This window comes from Arachis hypogaea, chromosome 12 (assembly GCF_003086295.3).
Source record: "Arachis hypogaea cultivar Tifrunner chromosome 12, arahy.Tifrunner.gnm2.J5K5, whole genome shotgun sequence".
NCBI classification, from domain to species: domain Eukaryota; kingdom Viridiplantae; phylum Streptophyta; class Magnoliopsida; order Fabales; family Fabaceae; genus Arachis; species Arachis hypogaea.
Window position 1 is genome coordinate 110,955,411 of NC_092047.1, and position 17,598 is coordinate 110,973,008.

At 35.6% G+C, this 17,598-nt stretch overlaps 4 protein-coding genes and 1 non-coding gene across 8 annotated transcripts; 2 read left to right on the forward strand and 3 right to left on the reverse strand.

Moving 5' to 3' along the window:
* The first annotated feature begins 1,233 nt into the window (after nt 1-1,233).
* Nucleotides 1,234-1,351, forward strand: LOC112731838 (U5 spliceosomal RNA). The gene has a single exon (XR_003167594.1). It is a non-coding gene; the product is annotated as a U5 spliceosomal RNA (small nuclear RNA).
* Nucleotides 1,352-1,396: 45 nt separating this feature from the next.
* On the reverse strand, nt 1,397-5,933 carry LOC112730546 (disease resistance protein Roq1). The gene is made up of 5 exons (XM_029290843.2): nt 5,125-5,933; nt 3,712-4,829; nt 3,307-3,579; nt 2,395-3,198; nt 1,397-2,122 (listed from the first exon to the last, which is right to left on the reverse strand). The coding sequence occupies exons 2-5, from the start codon at nt 4,813-4,815 to the stop codon at nt 1,502-1,504; spliced, it is 2,802 nt and encodes a 933-aa protein (XP_029146676.2). The 5' UTR covers nt 4,816-4,829; nt 5,125-5,933; the 3' UTR covers nt 1,397-1,501.
* On the reverse strand, nt 5,097-5,606 carry LOC140176867 (disease resistance protein Roq1-like). Its single transcript, XM_072208422.1, has one exon. The coding sequence runs from the start codon at nt 5,604-5,606 to the stop codon at nt 5,097-5,099; it is 510 nt and encodes a 169-aa protein (XP_072064523.1).
* Nucleotides 5,934-8,823: 2,890 nt separating the features above from the next.
* LOC112730547 (uncharacterized) lies at nt 8,824-9,186 on the reverse strand. Its single transcript, XM_025780624.1, has one exon. It carries the CDS (start codon nt 9,184-9,186, stop codon nt 8,824-8,826), a length of 363 nt encoding a protein of 120 aa, XP_025636409.1.
* Nucleotides 9,187-11,312: 2,126 nt separating this feature from the next.
* LOC112728253 (uncharacterized) lies at nt 11,313-17,410 on the forward strand. 4 transcript variants are annotated; one of them, XM_025778313.3, is made up of 10 exons: nt 11,695-12,125; nt 13,192-13,249; nt 13,761-14,096; nt 14,368-14,490; nt 14,791-14,938; nt 15,621-15,710; nt 15,896-15,950; nt 16,080-16,202; nt 16,836-16,892; nt 16,994-17,410. In XM_025778313.3, exons 3-10 carry the CDS (start codon nt 13,876-13,878, stop codon nt 17,131-17,133), a joined length of 957 nt encoding a protein of 318 aa, XP_025634098.1. In that variant the 5' UTR covers nt 11,695-12,125; nt 13,192-13,249; nt 13,761-13,875; the 3' UTR covers nt 17,134-17,410. The 4 variants fall into 4 exon arrangements, with proteins under 4 accessions (XP_025634101.1, XP_025634102.1, XP_025634098.1 ...); XM_025778314.3 differs by having other exon boundaries at nt 11,701-12,125; nt 13,784-14,096; XM_025778317.3 differs by lacking the exon at nt 13,761-14,096 and having other exon boundaries at nt 11,681-12,125.
* The last annotated feature ends 188 nt before the right edge of the window (nt 17,411-17,598 follow it).

A 17,598-nucleotide genomic window follows, 5' to 3' on the forward strand; every position in this document is an offset into this window, starting at 1 on the left:
ATATGAAATTTTTAAATTGACTATTAAGTACCAAAATTTGAGTAAAAAATTATTGTGGAGTCAAATTCAATAATTTAATAGAGACAAATAAATATTATTATCATATACTACTCAAAAAATTTCAAATTGTAGTTCACTATAATGTGTATATATCCGTCCCTGCTAGCAACCTAAACCACCAAAGTTACTCAATATCAGACTCTTTAACTCGAACAAGGAACTTACCCACTGAGTGCGGAACAGTAACAGATTATCACACTCAAATATCACCCCATTGTCACTATTTCTCATACGACAATTGGGTTACACAGACAACCACGTATCTGCTACTATTGACCATTTTTGCCTTTTTTTTGGAAAAAAAACAGAGGAGAAGAAGATATGAAATGTATGTGGAGAATACCAAGGGTTGCGCATCCTTTTATAACTATTAAAAATTTGTCTTACTGTATCTCGTTATACTGTAAATGAGATATACACTTGTCATTTGCTCTTACTTATCTCATTTACAATGTAAACAAGATACGTGTAAACTTATATCGTTTACACTTTAAACGAGATAAGACATGCTATATTTTTTTATAATTATTTTTAAAATTATTTATTTTAGTAAATAAAATATTTTTTAGTTTATTTAAATAAAAAATTCTTGGTTGCATAGTAAATAATTTTTTTATTTTTTTAATTCATTTAAAATAAAAATCCTATGGTAAAGCTAGTTTTGTTACGCTTGAAATTTTAAATATACGTGCTTTTTTGAATTCACCCTTTTTTGGGTTTAACTAGAATTGTTAATCAAAGAACAATTTGACTTGAATTCCAGAAATCTTTGCTTTGCTTATCACATAACTTCCATTTTCCAGAGAAATAGAAGAGTTAGATTAATACTTAGATTATTCAGTGTTAACTAACATCTAGTATGAACAATTCAATAAGGAGGACAGTTTGTCAGTTTAGCAAATGAATGTCTCATGGCTGCGATGTCAAAGAATTTTTTTGTTTTTTAATCAATTAGAGGTGGTTTTCCTGGGTGAGCGATCTTGAAATTTGTTACATGTGATTCAAGATGGTAAGAGAGGATATTGTATGTCAAAAGAAACTAATTTCAAGAACCTTTGACACGAATGATGAATGTGTTTGCCTATGAAAAATGTCTGACATCGGAGAAACTGCCTATGGTTCCGGTGTGACAGATGCTATATAAACTGGTATGGGTTAAAATGAAATCCACGCAGCCATGCGATGTTCACAAAGCGAACTATTCTTTCGCCTTTTACTAAAGAATACCGTGTGAACGATGCTTAAAGTGGCATACGCCAATTTTTGAAGGATCCCCTATTTTTTAAGGAGTGGTTCCTGTAATTTAAGTCACAAGGTTTGATTCTTATGCTCTTAGTTGAGTTAATTCTACCTTGTATTATTCATGCGAAAGAAAAATACCTTTGATTCGGTCACATAAATTGGATAAGAACCTTGAAAGGGAAAAGCTTTGAGCATTAGTTCAACTTCCATTTCCATCCTCTCCCTCAAGACTCTTACCATTTTCACTAGTCATGCCAATGGTTCTCATCACCATTGCATTGGAATCTGAGGTCTCATTTGTGAGAACAAACTGGTTCTTGATCCACGGATAGCGAGCTACCAAATCATATGTTCTGTGTTGAGGATTACAAAATGAAACATCATCCATGTTATTTCCCTGCTTGTACACATGAACACCACTCCATTTCACAATGGCCATATCAAGGGATGATTCTAACACTGTTGGACTAGGCAAACAATGAATCTCAACATGATTCCATTCATTTTCAAGAACTACTTGGTCAAGTTGGTAAGAAGGAAGCTCCACTTCCTTCTGCAGATCGAATAGGAACACGTGATCCGTCAGCATTTTGAAGCTGTTGCCCTGGAATGATGGCTTGCCATTGATGAACACATGGAACTTGACCTCAAATTTCCTAGGTTCCTTGTCCAAGCCTCCGAAAACAAAACAAAGTGCGATTTCCGGGAATTTCTTTCGAAACCAGAAAGACAGTGAGGCTCCCTCCTTGTGTTGGTCAAACCAACCTGGAATATTTGTTCCTGGAAACATAAAGTGTGTCCCCCCAACTTCATGTATTTCCTATAAATTGTGAATGATTGGAAACACAAAATTTAGATATTGGAAGTCAACATATATTAATAATGAAACACAAGTTCATGCAGGTTTTTCAATTGTTTTTAGTGATGATTTTGTTTGTGCTTTTATGTAGTAAGAAAGTATTGCTCTCTACTATTCTACATTGGTCCTAACATTAGAAATACGATTAAGGTATGAGACAATAATTTAGCAAAATAAAGAACATAAGAGTTATGCTTACATGAAAGTTAAGCAATTCTTAGAAAGAGTAGCACCTGACTCAATAACATGCTTGTAGAGTGTGAAGTCAAGGATATGCAATTCCTTGCTGATAAAGTTTTGATGTTTGGTGGAAGTGCTGTGATGTGTTGAAGTTGCTTGCAATCGTCCAAGTAGACGCTCGTTAAAAAGCGACAGTCTTTGATGCAGGAAGGAAGGGTTGTGAAGTTATTTGCGCCCAAATGTAACATTTCTATGTTGGGAAAGCAAGTGAAATAAATAGGAAGAAATTCATCGGATACATTGCAAGATCTAAAGTGAAGATCCTTCACTTTTGAAGAGACTATGCTGCCCATATTTTCTTGTCCTTCATAATTGATTAATATTTGACACCCTTTACAGTATTCAGCTTCCAATGACTCGAGTTTCGGCAACAAGAAAATGCTACTTGGCAATTGACTAAGCCAGTTGCAACTGATCAAGTCGAGCCGTCGAAGGCCTACTAGATTTTGAATTGAATGAGGAAGCGCTTCAATCGCACTTGATCCCAAATCAACATCTTCTAGAAACTCCATCTTTCCTAAAATTTCTGGAAAGTTTCTAAGGCTTGAGCAGCCCCACAAAGAGAGAGTTTCAAGAGATGTCAAGTTGATGCTATGAGGAAATGTGCTGAGGCTAGTGCATCCTTTAACACTCAACTTCCTGAGTTTATGAAGAAATCCAATTGAATCATGGACTTCAACCAAACTTGTGCAATCATCAAGGCAAAGTTCTGTCAAATTTGGGACTCCAGATATGTCAGGTAGTTGTACTAATGTTTCACAACCTTCAAAATTCATGTGACTCAAACTCCTAAAGTTCTGCAAGAACACAGCAAAAGCAGTTGGTACAAACAAATTAAAGCTAGCTTCATTGGTAATTTGGTACCAAATATATTAAGGAAGAATGGGATAATTATGCTTGAAAACCTTCAGGGGATTATCCAACTTGAGGGAACTGTTAGGCAAGTTCATCATGCTGAGTTTCCGTGGACGAAAATCCGGTGGTAAGCATGGTGATGGATATCCTTCCCAATCGAGCACTCTTAAGGTATTTGGGAGATGCTTGGGACCTGTGGAGAACTTTGCATTTGTGACTTTAAGTATTTTGAGGTTTTTCATCTTCTTAAATTCTTCTCCTGTCCAATACACTTCTTCATCTTCAGGCAAATCTATGATCATGATTTCTGTTTTCTCAGATCCCTGCAAAACACAAGTGAAAATAGTGTGTTAGAGTATGTATAACGTGATGTAAGAGTTTCTTTTAAGATTCAAACATTGAAGAAGTAGAGCAAAAGAAAAATGTGAAAGAACATGTTCATGCATATTACATACCATGTCTTCTTCTAAAACATGAATAATGTCATCATAGAACCATAGCCTACTGCGGTTGCCAGGCTCTACCTCTGATTCTTTCCTCACAATTTCTCTCCCCATTTCTGTTACCAAGTCATGCATTGCTGCATGACCATGTTTGTCCATTAAGAGAGATTTCTGAATCAAAACTCCTATACCATACTCGGGGTTGAAGCCGCGGCCGTGCATTAACATGTTGTTCACATATTCCAACTTCTCACCAACAAAGAAACAAGCAATGTCAAGGAAAATTTCCTTCTGGATATCCTCCAAACCTTCATAGCTGACAGTAAGCATTTCCTGAATACTTCTGTTTGGCCTTTGCTCATAATTTTCCAATGCCGATTCCCATTCATCTAGGCTTTTCCCTAACAAGTTTGAACCGATTATTGTCAATGCCAATGGAAGCCCATTTGCATAGCGTATAGCACGATTCAAAAGGGCTGCATAACTTGGATCAACTTTGTTTCCTTTAAAAGCATTCCAACTTAACAGTTCAAGAGCTTCTACCTTATTTAACTCCTTGACCCCATATGATTTTACTTTCACATCTATATGTGAACGTAGCAAATGTTTATCCCTTGTTGTTATGATGACTCTGCTACCAGAACCAAACCAATCAGTCCCTCCGGCTATAGCTCGTAACTGCTGCAAGTTGTCAACATCATCAAGAACCAGCAACACTTTCTTTTGGTTGAGCCTCCTTTTTATAATTGGAATTCCATGATTCACACCTCCCAACTTAACATCCTCCCCAACCAATTCAAGAAGTAGTGACTCTTGGAGTGATACCAAACCATTCTTGCTTGCTTTTTCTCTAACATTAGACAGGAAGCAGGAGGCTTCAAACCGATCAGCAATGGAGTTATATAAAGCACAAGCAATTGTTGTTTTGCCTATTCCACCAATCCCATGAATGCCAACCATCTTGACCTTGTCATCATCAACCCCAATGCGTAGAAGTTTAGTCACTTCTTTGAACCCGAGGTTGCAGCCCAACAGGGTAATCTGCAATGTGTAGAGGAACTCGTTTGAGATTATTGGAGACTTCTTCAACAATCTTGTTGATAAACACATATTCATATTCAGAGTCAGGCCTGCAAAATAGTAAGCAACAAAAGAAGGGTCCAAGAGAATCAATACTAGATTTTTGAGATAATAACTTACAAGTTACAACTTCAATTAACTCCCAAAACACATCAAAATGTTTATTGATTACTTTTACTAACATGATCACAGTTGAGGGCATTCAAATATCTTATTTATAGAACTAATCAATAGACTGATGGGGATAAGTATCTAAATTCTAAAGAGTATATAAAGTTTTCCTCTGAGAAAATAAAAATTTCGAAAAACAAACAACTTTAAAAAGAGTGGTAGTGTGGGTAGTACCCTTGTTTGAAATGCCAACCAGACAAGTTTGCAGCTTTACTCAAAGCTTTTCTCCATTCTTCCACATTGTGCCTCTTTTCATGCTTAGCCAAAGCTACTCCATAGCTACCATTTTGATGTCTCACATCAGAAGGATCCACATCATAGAAAACAGGCAAAACTAGGCGACCCTTTGAATCCGCACAGTCAAGGATCTTCACAAGTTCTTTGAGACAAAAACTTGAGGAAGCATAATCCTTTGAGAACACAACAATGGCAATCCTAGAGTCATCAATCACATTTAGAAGTGATGGGGTTATCTCTTCCCCTACTCTGAGGCCCTCATCATCAATGAAGGTGTGGATTCCCCTTTGACGCAATGCATTGTAGAGGCTTCCGGTGAAGCCTTTTCTTGTATCTTTACCTCTGAAACTTAGGAAAACATCATAAGTATAGCTGTAGAAGAATGAAGATGATGATGTTGATGGTGAAACATGTGCCATAAAATTAAAGATGATAGAAAAATCATGAACTAATGTTTATAGGTTGATGCAAGAAATTTTGAGGTTTGAGTACTGATGAGGAGAGATATTATTGAAAGAAGAAAGACTTTGAAGGTTGAGTTTTGTGCTGCATTGTGGAATTGGTAAAGGTGGTGTGGACATGAAAATTTTTGTGGTAGCAAGAGGTCCACAAATTCAACCGTGTGTACTGTGCAGTGCAAATGGGACCTGCTATGTATTTGAATTTTCTGCATGCAGAGAGTTTATTTCATGAAATCATTTTACCACTATTCAATTTTATGGATATGGAAGGGTAGGGTGTGTTCTTCTCAAATATGGAGCTATGGTGTATAAGACAAAAATGTGGGATAACTTTTTCTGAGTCTAAAGTAGAACAATTCGGACCGTGCGAGTTCTTCTGACATACAAATTTGCTGCACAAATCGCATGGTACGATTTGCAGCCGGAGGAAATTTGGTATCTAAAGGAGGAATTCGGACCCTCCGTTTTGCTTGTAATGGAAAATTTTTTTGAACGTTATAGGGGATGAAATCGGATGATACGAGTTGGTTTTTTTTATTATTTTTTGAATCCGGATAACCTAATCGAATGGTCCGATTTTGTTATATGGACATATATAAAAGTGTGTAACTGAGGGAAGAGATCTAGTCGCGTTTTCTTCTCCTTCTTCGTGTTTCTGGTTTTTTTTGCTGTGTTTCATGAAACCAAGATATTTATTAGTGAAGTTCATGTTTTTTAAGTGACTGATTTTTTTAAGTTCATATTTTTTTAAGTGACTGATAGTTATTAGTGAAGTTCATATTTTTTTTAAGTTCATGTTATTTTTATGAAGCTCAAGCCGATCTACATCTTTAATTTTCTTTTTCTTTGGCATTTTTACTGAACTTCCACCATGCAAAGCTTGGAATATTGGAGAAATGAAGAAGAAGAATGGTGAAAGTGAAACTTCAGAATGAATGAGTGAAAGTGTGTAACTCAGATGGTGAGTGTGGGGCTATGTTGGATGCTTCCTCTGCGCGACACGTGTCCTCCCTGTCACTAATCGGACCGTGCGTTTTGAGGGATGCAACTCGGACCGTTCGTTTTGAGAGATGCAAGTCGCAGGGTCCGAGTTCTGCTTCCTCTGATCCCACAACGAGGCGAAACACCTCTTCTCCCCGTATGCGAGTTCAACACATACTTTGCTTCCATATACAAATTAAAAAGCGTTTTCTTATAACTCGACTAATAATTCAGGTCGGCGTATAGGTAATTCCTCACGTGTATATCTTGTACGTGAAATTTGGATTCTCTAAATTTTAAATTTTTATTTTACAGGATAAAGTGTGATTTTTGATCATTATTTTATAGGTGGAACCAAAAAAAAATATGAAAGAAAAATCATTTAAAGGTGAGAGATCACACTTTATCTTCTAAAGTGAAATTTAAAATTTAGAAGATCCAAATCCTTGTAAGTATACAGAGATATAGTATGAAAAAAAAAAATTCACCATGTGAGTTCTTTTTATTATTATTTTCTTTTCTTTGTTCCTTTTTTTTTTCTTAAACAATGAGTACATGTATGTGAGTGTCTTCCTGAAATATAAGATAAAACAAAAAGTAAACAACTCATCTGAGCTCTCCTAGTTAAATTGTGCAAAGAAATGCAAAGAATTTCTGAGATTAAAAAGTTAGTAAAATAGAAAAGTAATATTTTAATTATTTTTAAATTTATAATTTTTATTACTTGTAATTTTATTATCTTGATTTTAGAATAATTGAAGTTTTATTTTATTATTTTATCAAATTTTTAATTTAAAAAAATTGATCTGAATCAAAAAATAATTTTAAACAAAAAGATGTGTATTATCATTTATTTGAAAATATTAAAAAAATAAATTATTATTTTTTATGTGTCTGACATCAATTTAAATATTTAAATAATGGTGACCATTTAAAAAATGTAACACTTATTTGATTATATTATTATGTCATAATAAAATAATCAAAGTCTACTATAGACCAATAATTAAATCTGTTTATAGTAGTATAATAAAAAAATTATAAAATATCAAATATATATTTTTATACACGATGATTAATTTTTTTTCGTACAGATTTCCATTATAAAATATTTAATAATAAATTTTAATTTAATTTATAATTTTTTAAATATTTTTTATTATATTTAAAATAAAACTATAAAATAAACTAATTTCTCAAAATATAAAAATTTTTAAAAGACTGTTGTATTTGAAAAAATAAAAAATAAAAATAAGGGTAAAATTAGAGCAGTTAATATGGGTTAAGTTTGTTCAATCAATCTGTTTATTCAATTAAAGGAGACTCAATCTACCAGATTTAATCAATCCCTAGCAAATCCATTTTCAACCCAAAAAAATTGCAGATAGGGGTAACGGATTTTTTTAAATAAATAAAATAAATATTTATTTATAAATATAGATAATTTGAAGTGTTTTTATTGATTTGCATCGCATTAATGTGTACACTGTAAATGAGATAAAAAATATTTATCGTTTTATATATCACATTTGCATACGTGTTATAATACGTAATTTATTTCGTTTACAGTATAGACAAGATATACACACATTTCATTTATAGTGTGTAACACGCATCTTGGGGATTCTCTCCCTGTTCTTCTTAACAGCAGCTAGCAGCCATTGAGAAAACCAATTATCGACTGTCATTTGTGCCTATACCTCTCTGCCTTTTCTGATGAACAACTGCTGCAGCCTATCGTAAGTGTATCGAATGATGGCTGAAATTGGTAAATACTGCGTACCCTTCAGAACTGCATTCATGCATATAAAGAGGTTAGTTGTCATGTGTCCAAACCTTTGTCCGCTATCATAATGTTGTAACCATATTTTTTTTTTGTTGAATCTACCGACCTAATCTGCCATCTTACGCGACAAATCTCTCAAAGCACCCATGTAGTCATTTACTACTCATACCCAACCTTACTTGAACTATAAGCAACATTGATGAGATATCACTTTTCCTCGACAGATTTGAAACAAGACATAAAGTTCGCGGCCATATGCTTGACACAATAAGTATGGTACATGTTAGGAGGCTTCCAACCACTATCATCGACTCTAAGTGTGGCCTTAATCGCTTGGGATCTATCAGATATGATCAAAAGTCCTTCTTGTGGTGTCACATATCGTCTCAAGTTGGTAAGGAAGAAGGATCAGGACTCCATAGTCTTAGATTCGACAATTACAAATACCACAAGAATGATGTTACTGTTACTGTCTTGTGCCACTGTAATTAACAACACACTGCTGTATTTGCCATACAGATGCATGCCATCGACGAAGATGAAGGGCTTGCAATGCTTGAAAGCCTCCACACAGGGAGAAAAAGTCCAGAATACCTTATCAAATTGGTCGTAGTCATGTATCATCAAGTTCCCATCATAGTACGGTATCGTTCTGAGATCACATATTATTCTGGGACAACAAATCTGCAATGCTTGAAGCAACTTCGCCACCTTATTATATGACTCCTCCCAATCACTGTATTTTTGCGCAATTTCCTTTTGCTTCGCCATCCAGACCTTTTTGTATGAGGGTTTGAAGTGATATCTTTGCCTAACTACACATTGTACTATATGAAGGACAGGATGACACTACAAATGAGGTTACTATCCAACTGTCGATGGTCCTGGGATATAGTGGGGCTAAACAGGTGTGCATACAGCCAAATTTACGCACCTCCTTAACGAAATAAAATATAATCGGTAGGCATTTATAACAAAAATAATCATGATAAATAAGAATATACACTATAATTAAACTTGACCATACTAATATCCGAGATTCTGTCGTAGGGCAACACGGAGACTTCAAGGACATTCTGCTGCAAATTGCCTGCAATGCACATGGTATTTTGATCTATCCAACTCCACGACTTGGTACTTAACATTTTTCTGAATGCTATAATTCTTCATCCCTTGCATGACTGTCTTTCCGCTTTTGAATCTGTGACCAATACGAAACTCCACACCACTGTCTATGTTATAATCGTCCTTACCCATATTGAAAAATGGGGTTTCCTTGTACACCGCGTCCAGATCCAATGTATGATAGTAACTGGGTACAGCCAATAAGGCCGGAATTGGTTCCGGGGCATGCAAAAGATACCAAACTGAAGAGCCGACCGGAGTCTTTGGTACAAACTCCTCCTCCTCCTCCTCCTCATCATCATCATCAGAAGAAGAATCACTATTATTGCTATCGGTAATATACTCCTCATCGGACTTCTCACCGTCCACGTCTATGTCTACCGCTGGACTAGCACAGTAAAGCGGCGGTGGTGCAAGAGGTGAGTCATCTTAGACAAAATTTGAGTGGTCAGATCCACCACCACTACCACCACCAATCTCCGCAGAAAATTCCATAATTTGTTCTGGCATGATTCTCCTGTGGATATCAAACATGAGGCGCACATACTCATCGCCATAGAGGCAAAATAGACAAAACCGAAAAATTCTATTTTTATCGGTACTAGCAACCTATACTCAACTCTTCCAACCTCTTTTGTCCCATTAACACCGAAGTGAGTCAATATTAAACTCTTTAGTTCAGATAAAGAATTTACTCTTTGAGTACGTAAAATAATAGGATTATCACACTCAAATATAACTCCAGTGTCACTGTTTTTCATATGACAATTGGGATACACACTTACAACCACATATTCACTACCACTAGACATTTTTACTTAATTTTTGGAAGAAAAACAGAGGAGAAGAAGAAGTGAAATGTTTGTGAAAAATATAAATGGTTGCAAATTCTTTTATAGTTGCTCGAAATTTGTCGAACTTTATTTCATTTACAGTACGAACGTCTCCTACATCTTATTTACAGTATAAACGAAATAAGTGTGTGTATATCTCGTTTATACTGTAAATGCAAATGTGATACATGGGAGAGAACAATGAATACGTATCTGTAAATGAGATATATACTCATTTATTTCGTTTACACTGTAAATAAGATAATTAGATAAGTAATGCGATACAAATGGATAAAAATACTCCAAATTAGTTATATCCATAAATAAAATATTTATTTTATTTATTTAAAAAAAATTGCAGGGACAGCCTGTCTTCTTTTTTTTATTTTTCGCTTTTTCTTAAAAAATATGCAAGAGTTTTTTTTTTTTTTTTTGGTAACATGCAAGAGTTTCAAATTGCAGTTTAACCCAACCCAATAGCTAGTCGGACTCGCACAGATTAACCCATAAACCCAATAACCCGTATCCAACAAAAAAAAAGATTTACCCAACCCAAATAATGACCCGACATGGTTTAATTATACATTACTGAGTGCTGACTTCATTTAATTAATTCCCAATTTGACAAGAACTGCGCTGTGTACACGACTGAAACAGAGCTGCGCCTGAGTGAGGTCCGCTGGCCCGCCGTCGCTCGCCGTCGTCCGGTACTCTTCTTCCTCATTGGCTCATCGCTCACTCTGCCGTGAATCCTCCTCGTTGTTGCTGCGTTTTCGTCTCCACCGTCATTGCTCCCTGTCGCCGCCGCTTACTCCTTCTCTCGCCGCTGGCTGAGTTTCTTGCTGCTGGCCTGCTGCTGACTCCTTCCCTCCGCCGCGCAGTGCTCACTGCCGACTGTAATCACTGCTTCTTCCTCGTCCTCCAGGAAAGTTTTTCCTTTTTTTTTTTATATTTTCCTTCGATGGATGAAAGACTTCGGGATTGCATTGCTTGCTTGCTGCTTTTGTGATCTATTTGCATGCTTTTTGTAATCTCTTTAAACGTTTACTTTTCACTTTGGTATTGCTTCTTGAGAGAATTGTGAATCTGTGATGTGATTTGACCAATGTTCTGAAAACCGGACCTACCGGCCGGTCGAACCGGTTAAACCGGGAAACCGGTAGAAAAAACGGTCCGGTCCAGCATGCAAAACCGCAAAATTAAAAACCGTTCAAGAACCGATGAATCGGCCGGTTACCGGTAGGTCGGACCGGACCGGAACCCGGCCGGTTTACATAAAACGACCTCGTTTCCTTCCTTAAAAGAGAAAAACTTGCACGCGTTATCTCCCATTCCCCCTTCTCCAACTCCTTCCTTCAGCAAACCCTAGCCTCCACCAAAGAAAGCAAACCTAGTCTCCACCAATAGTTGTCGCCGTCTGTCGGAGTGAGAGACTGCTGCCTCCGTCCATCGCACTCAAGAACTTCCGTCTTCGTGCTCTCGGGCCTCTCGCCGGATCCTCCACGTCGGGTGCTCGCATCTCGCCGTTCTCCTCTGTGCTCGGCTGCTCGCGCCTCCCTCCGCCAGTGAGTGCTCGAGCTGTGCGTGTTGGTTGCTGCTCGATTCTGCCTCCCAGTCTCACTCGAGTCTCGTCTCAGTCACTGGCATCTCGTGGTTCGTCTGTCTCGTCGCCGGCGGCAGAAGCAACTCGTGGGGTTGTCTCTTGCTTCTTCGCCTTCCGTGGGGTGGTCGCCGACTCGCCGTCGACCGTTGGTGAGTCCCAGCACCATCGCTTCCCTGTTCTTTCTTTTCAGATTTCCCTTCTCCCTGTATTCTTGCATGTTGCTGAATTGCTAATCAAATTTGCCTTGTTGCTAATCTAAATGTTGCTGTAAATCGGGACTTTACTTGGATTTGTTAAATTTGTTGCTGTAACTTGAATTTGTTGCCGAATTTGTTGCTTCCCAGTCACAGAATCAGAACAGAATACTCAGTCAGTGCTTGGTTGATTGGTTTTGCTCACTGATTGTATTTGATGATAAATTTTAAATCGATAACTTTTAAATTTTAAATTTGCACTGCGTGTTACTGATTCACTGTTGCTTCAGTACTTTTTGTTGTTGTTAATCATTGTGATGAGCTTTATTAAAATTGGGTTGAAAACTGTTGAATCTTTTTTCATTTTTAATTGTTCTTAACTTCTGTAATTATTTAGTTGAATAACTGATGTAATTATTGAGTTCAAGAGATTGAGTTTTTGATTTGCAAGGTTATTTTTGGTTGATTTTTTATTTAATTTGATAATGGTGTTTATGATTGGGGTTATCTGGTTTTCATTCTTTTTGAATTTGAAAATTCCTCCTACTTCAAACTGCTTATGCTGCTTTTCACTATTTCTGGTGTGTAACTTGTATACTTCTGCATGATTCTCTTTTGATTCCACACAAAGTTGATGAAAAAAACTGATTTTGTTATCTGGGGTAATCTTATTCTGTTTCTATCTATGTTTTCTTGCTAATGGAACATTCTAGTCTAGTTGTTTAGTGATCAGAATGTTATTCCTTCTTAGCTTCATGGAATGAAAGAGAAACTACATTGCATCCTCAGAGTCAGAGGAATCAAAAACCATTAATTAATTTATATATTATTCATTTTAGTTTTATGATTCTATCAATTTGGTTGTGTACTTATTCTTCTTATTCAGCATAGGAATTTAGCTGTGTACTTATTCTTCTACATTGGCATGTTCATCTTCACTTTGCAATAACAAAAAGCTTCTCATTTGATGATCTATTAACTACCTCATTTTCTCGTACCATTCCTTTTGTTATGGCTTTAGCTGAAAAAATTGGAGGGGCTGGATGAGGAGACATTGATGCCTCAGAAGACATCTTGAGGTTTTGATGATTGATAACTCTTTATGTTGACATTTAATATTTGATATTTCTTTATACTATTTAACTTGAGTTTGTATATTAATAAGATTATATGAATTTGATTGATGATATTAAATGTAGTTTTTTAAATTTGAAAACTATTTTAATATTTATATTATACTATAATATTATACTATAATTATATTTTAGGATGTTTATTTATAATTTTATTATTTTATTTTAAAACGGTTTTTTCGGTTGAATCACTGGTTAGACTGGTTGGATCAGTGAACCAGTAGTTAGAGCGGTTTGATGACCGGTCCGGTTTTCCGAACCTTGGATTTGACTGATTTCTAACATTTTGTTAAAAGAGTGGGGTTTTTATAGTGAGTTAATATGATGACTTTGCCATTATGGTTTGAGTCTTTGAGAGCAGAATGGAATCGAAATATGGAATCAGGTTATGTTTAAAATTTTGGTCCAAAAGTGGTTTTGTTTAAAGTTTAAACGAATGTCAGCGCTCCATTTATAGTTCATTTTTGGCAATTTGAGAAGCCAGCTCGGCTCGGCTCAGTTCCGCTCAGCTCAGCTCATATTCCTATATCGCTCTTCGTTTTGTTTCTGCTGCATCAATTAAATATCCATCCATGTTTGCTTCGGTGAGCGACAGCACTATCCTTGTTTTGCGCCACTGCCGCTTCTTACTTCCACGTCTCACCGCTTCCGTTTCCATTACCGTTACCGTTACCTCACCGTCTCCTCTCTTATTCTCTCCGTCTTCCTCCTCTTACTTTCCTCCAACAATGAACAACAAAAACAGAAACCCCAATACCTCTTCCTTCTCCTCCTACGCTCACTCCTCTTCCAGGTTCTCTCTCTCTCTCTCTCTCTCTCTCTCCAACAAACAATTATCCTTCTTTATAGCTATTATCGAATTAAAATTCGTTTCTTTTTCGTCTTGCTGTTGAAGCTTGCTCAGAATCATTGCGTTTAGCTCAAATTTCCCAATTTTTGCTTCTTTGTTGTTTTTTAATTCCTCTTCCTTTTACTTTTGTATGATAATGGTAGGTTTTTCTAGTGAATGAAGCAGAAAGTTTTATGCTTTTAACTGATGCCATTTTTGGGGTTTTGAGTGGCAGTGGTGGAAGAGGAAGTTCTTTTGATATGAGGAACGACAGGGAAAGAACAAGAGGACGTGGCAGTGGCCGTGGTGGTGGTGGCAGCTCCGGGAAGGATAAAATTGATGCTCTTGGTAGGCTCCTGTAAGCACTAATTTGCTCTTTGCTCATTATTTTCTCTCAATTTTTGTTTTTCTGGGATAGTTCTTGATTTCTTGTAATTGTAGTCCATCAAAACAAGTTTCGGAGAAAATTTTATGTACTTTGTTTGTCTTTCTAATAAAATGAACTATTTTATAAAGTGTAAACTATCTTGTGTAGAGCAACTGCTCATAGGAAATTAGTACGTATGGTTTATGCAATGTACTAATATTATATATCACCCTTTTTCTTTCTAAGGTCAAAGTTAGTGATTTTTGTATGTTTCTCTGGTAATACCTGCAGGACGAGGATTTTGCGTCATATGGCATCTGAATTGAACTTAGATATGCGAAGTGATGGTTATGTCAAAGTTAATGATCTGCTAAAGCTGAATATGAAGACATTTGCTAATATTCCATTAAGATCCCACAATGTTGATGATGTTAGGGAGGTCAGTTTAATTATTCATATATTTTTTTATTTCTTGTTTGTTCTTTGTTATCATTGCCATTTCTATTGTAATTTGGATTATTGTGTTGCATTTTGGAGAAGCATTTATTTGGCTTGGGGAAAATAGCAAAATAGAAAATAGTCACATTATAGATACAAGACAAAAACTCCGGTACCACTTCTATTGTTGTTTAGCATACAAGATAATTACATTGTATTGTATTGTGACTATTGGCATTTTCAACTTGTTATTCTATTTAGCTTTTTATTCCTGTATCTTCTGCATAGAATTTCCTTTTCTAAATCTTTTGTTGCAGAGTCATACTAGTTTGATCTTGTAAAAGCAGTCAGAATATGGTTTTCGGAATTTCTTGATCCATCCCTTCTGCAACTAACAACAGTATAAATCAATAGTTGAATGAATCGGATAGGATTGACATGTTGATTGTAGCTGGTCAAGTGTATCCCACTCTTAATTCTTTACTTACTGCTACATAATATCTGTGGCTTATCTTTTTTTATGAATTGTTATTGTATTTACAACGACTTTTTTTTTTCTGTAAACTGTATTTATTTGTGTTTATTTAGTCACTGAAGTTAAGATTTTAATGTATTCCATTTTCATATGAATTAAGTATTAACTGAAGACCTTTTATTCTAAATGATCTCATGCTTATTCTCAGGCCGTTCGAAAGGATAATAAGCAACGCTTCAGCCTTATAGAAGAGGATGGGGAGCTACTTATACGAGCTAACCAAGGCCATACAATAACGGTAAACTATTCTGTTTTAGTTGAATGTTGAGACATTTAAATTGCTTTTGAAGTTTTTTAAGAAAACCTTCAAACCTTAAGTAACTGGATCTGTACTCTGAAATGAATATATGTTCTCATGTCATTTTATGTTTAATTGATTGTTTGTGGAGTAACTAAAATACATGATTGACTTTTGATCTGCAGACTGTTGAAACTGAAAGCTTGTTGAAACCAATCCTTTCAGCTGAAGAAGTTCCAGGTGAATAATCAATGGAGCTGTATTTCTGTTAACTTTGCTGTCCTTGCGAGTCATATTCTCCAAATGGTTATTTTTCTTCACCCCCACTTTCTATTTTTTGTTTTTTCTTGATTTTGCTACCATATGCAGTTTGTGTGCACGGAACCTACAGAAAAAACTTGGATTCAATTCTAGAATCCGGCCTCAAGCGCATGAAGAGATTGCATGTTCATTTCTCTTGTGGTTTGCCAACAGATGGAGAAATAATAAGTGGTAATGTGATTAGCTATCAAAAATGCATTTAGATTTTTTTTCCCCCTATTTGTTTAGGCATGGTCATTTTCCTTCTGCAGTATTAAGGCTGGCAGTTATGTTATACAGTAGCAAAGGAATACTGATGTCTTGTCTATTGTCATTAACCACTTAATTATTTTAACTTTCGAATTTGAAACATGTTAATATGAAAGTAATTCAAATAATAATTAGTCAATGATCCAAAGTCTGAATAAACTGGTTACTTGGAACAAAATGCCTGTAAACTTCACTTCTTTATTAGTAAATCAATAATGCAATTATGCCATTCAATATTGCCCTCATAAGTACCATAACTAATAATGGTTTGCATTTTTAAGCATTTATTTACCCTTTATCATTTGGTGGGTGTGGTGGTGGCAATTGATTGGAAATCTCTTCTTAGCAATCAGTGTAACATGAGATATTTTTATGGATATTAAAGTACTTGCTTGGACTATTTTACTCAATTTCTTGAGGATATCTTTTCTATCGAATAACTACATCTAGCATCCCTTTAGTTTTAGTTATTCCCTTGTATGCAACCATTTCTAGTTAAGTTTGATTACTTGGTTTTTGTCCTTGATTTCTTACCTAGTTTTCTATTTTGCCCAGGTATGAGGCGAGATGTAAATGTTCTGATCTTTTTAGATGTTAGAAAAGCATTGGAGGGTATGATAATATTCCAATCAAAATTCTTGAAATGCTGAACTTCTTAGTAGTTTGTTGATGATAGTAACTAAACATATATTCCTTTTGCAATCTTATTGCAGAAGGTATGAAGCTTTTCATTTCTGACAACAAGGTTATCTTGACAGAAGGTTTTGATGGAGTTGTACCCCCCAAGTATTTCCAAAAGATAGAATCTTGGCCCGGTAGACAACCTATTCCTCTCCAAAATAATTTGTTGTAGTTGTTTATTGCTGGTTTAGGATTACAGTGTGTGGATTACTGCTTGCCTGATTGGTTGTGTAAACAATGGCAGTTTTTTCAGTCTTTACCACCGTTATTTGGACTTTCTTATTAGAAATTCAATTAGTCCGGCTTGAGAAACTGTCATTGTTTCTTCAGCATGGATGTTTTATACACTTGTTAAATTTAAAACAAAATGGTTAGGACTCTGGACTTGAAATGGTTAAGTCTAACTTATCCTATGAATTGTTAATAAAGTTTTTCCGAAGTTTCAAGTTTTTTGCATGTTCTATATATTAGACCCAAAAAAAAATGTAATGTATGATTTCAGGTAGGTTGATGATCCATAAATTTTCTATTTGAAATCCCTACATGATATTGGTTACCATTAAGATTTAGTTATTTGAGTGAGCAAACTGCATAATTTGAAAGGGAATGCTATAAGTGATAATACAAGGCGAGAAAT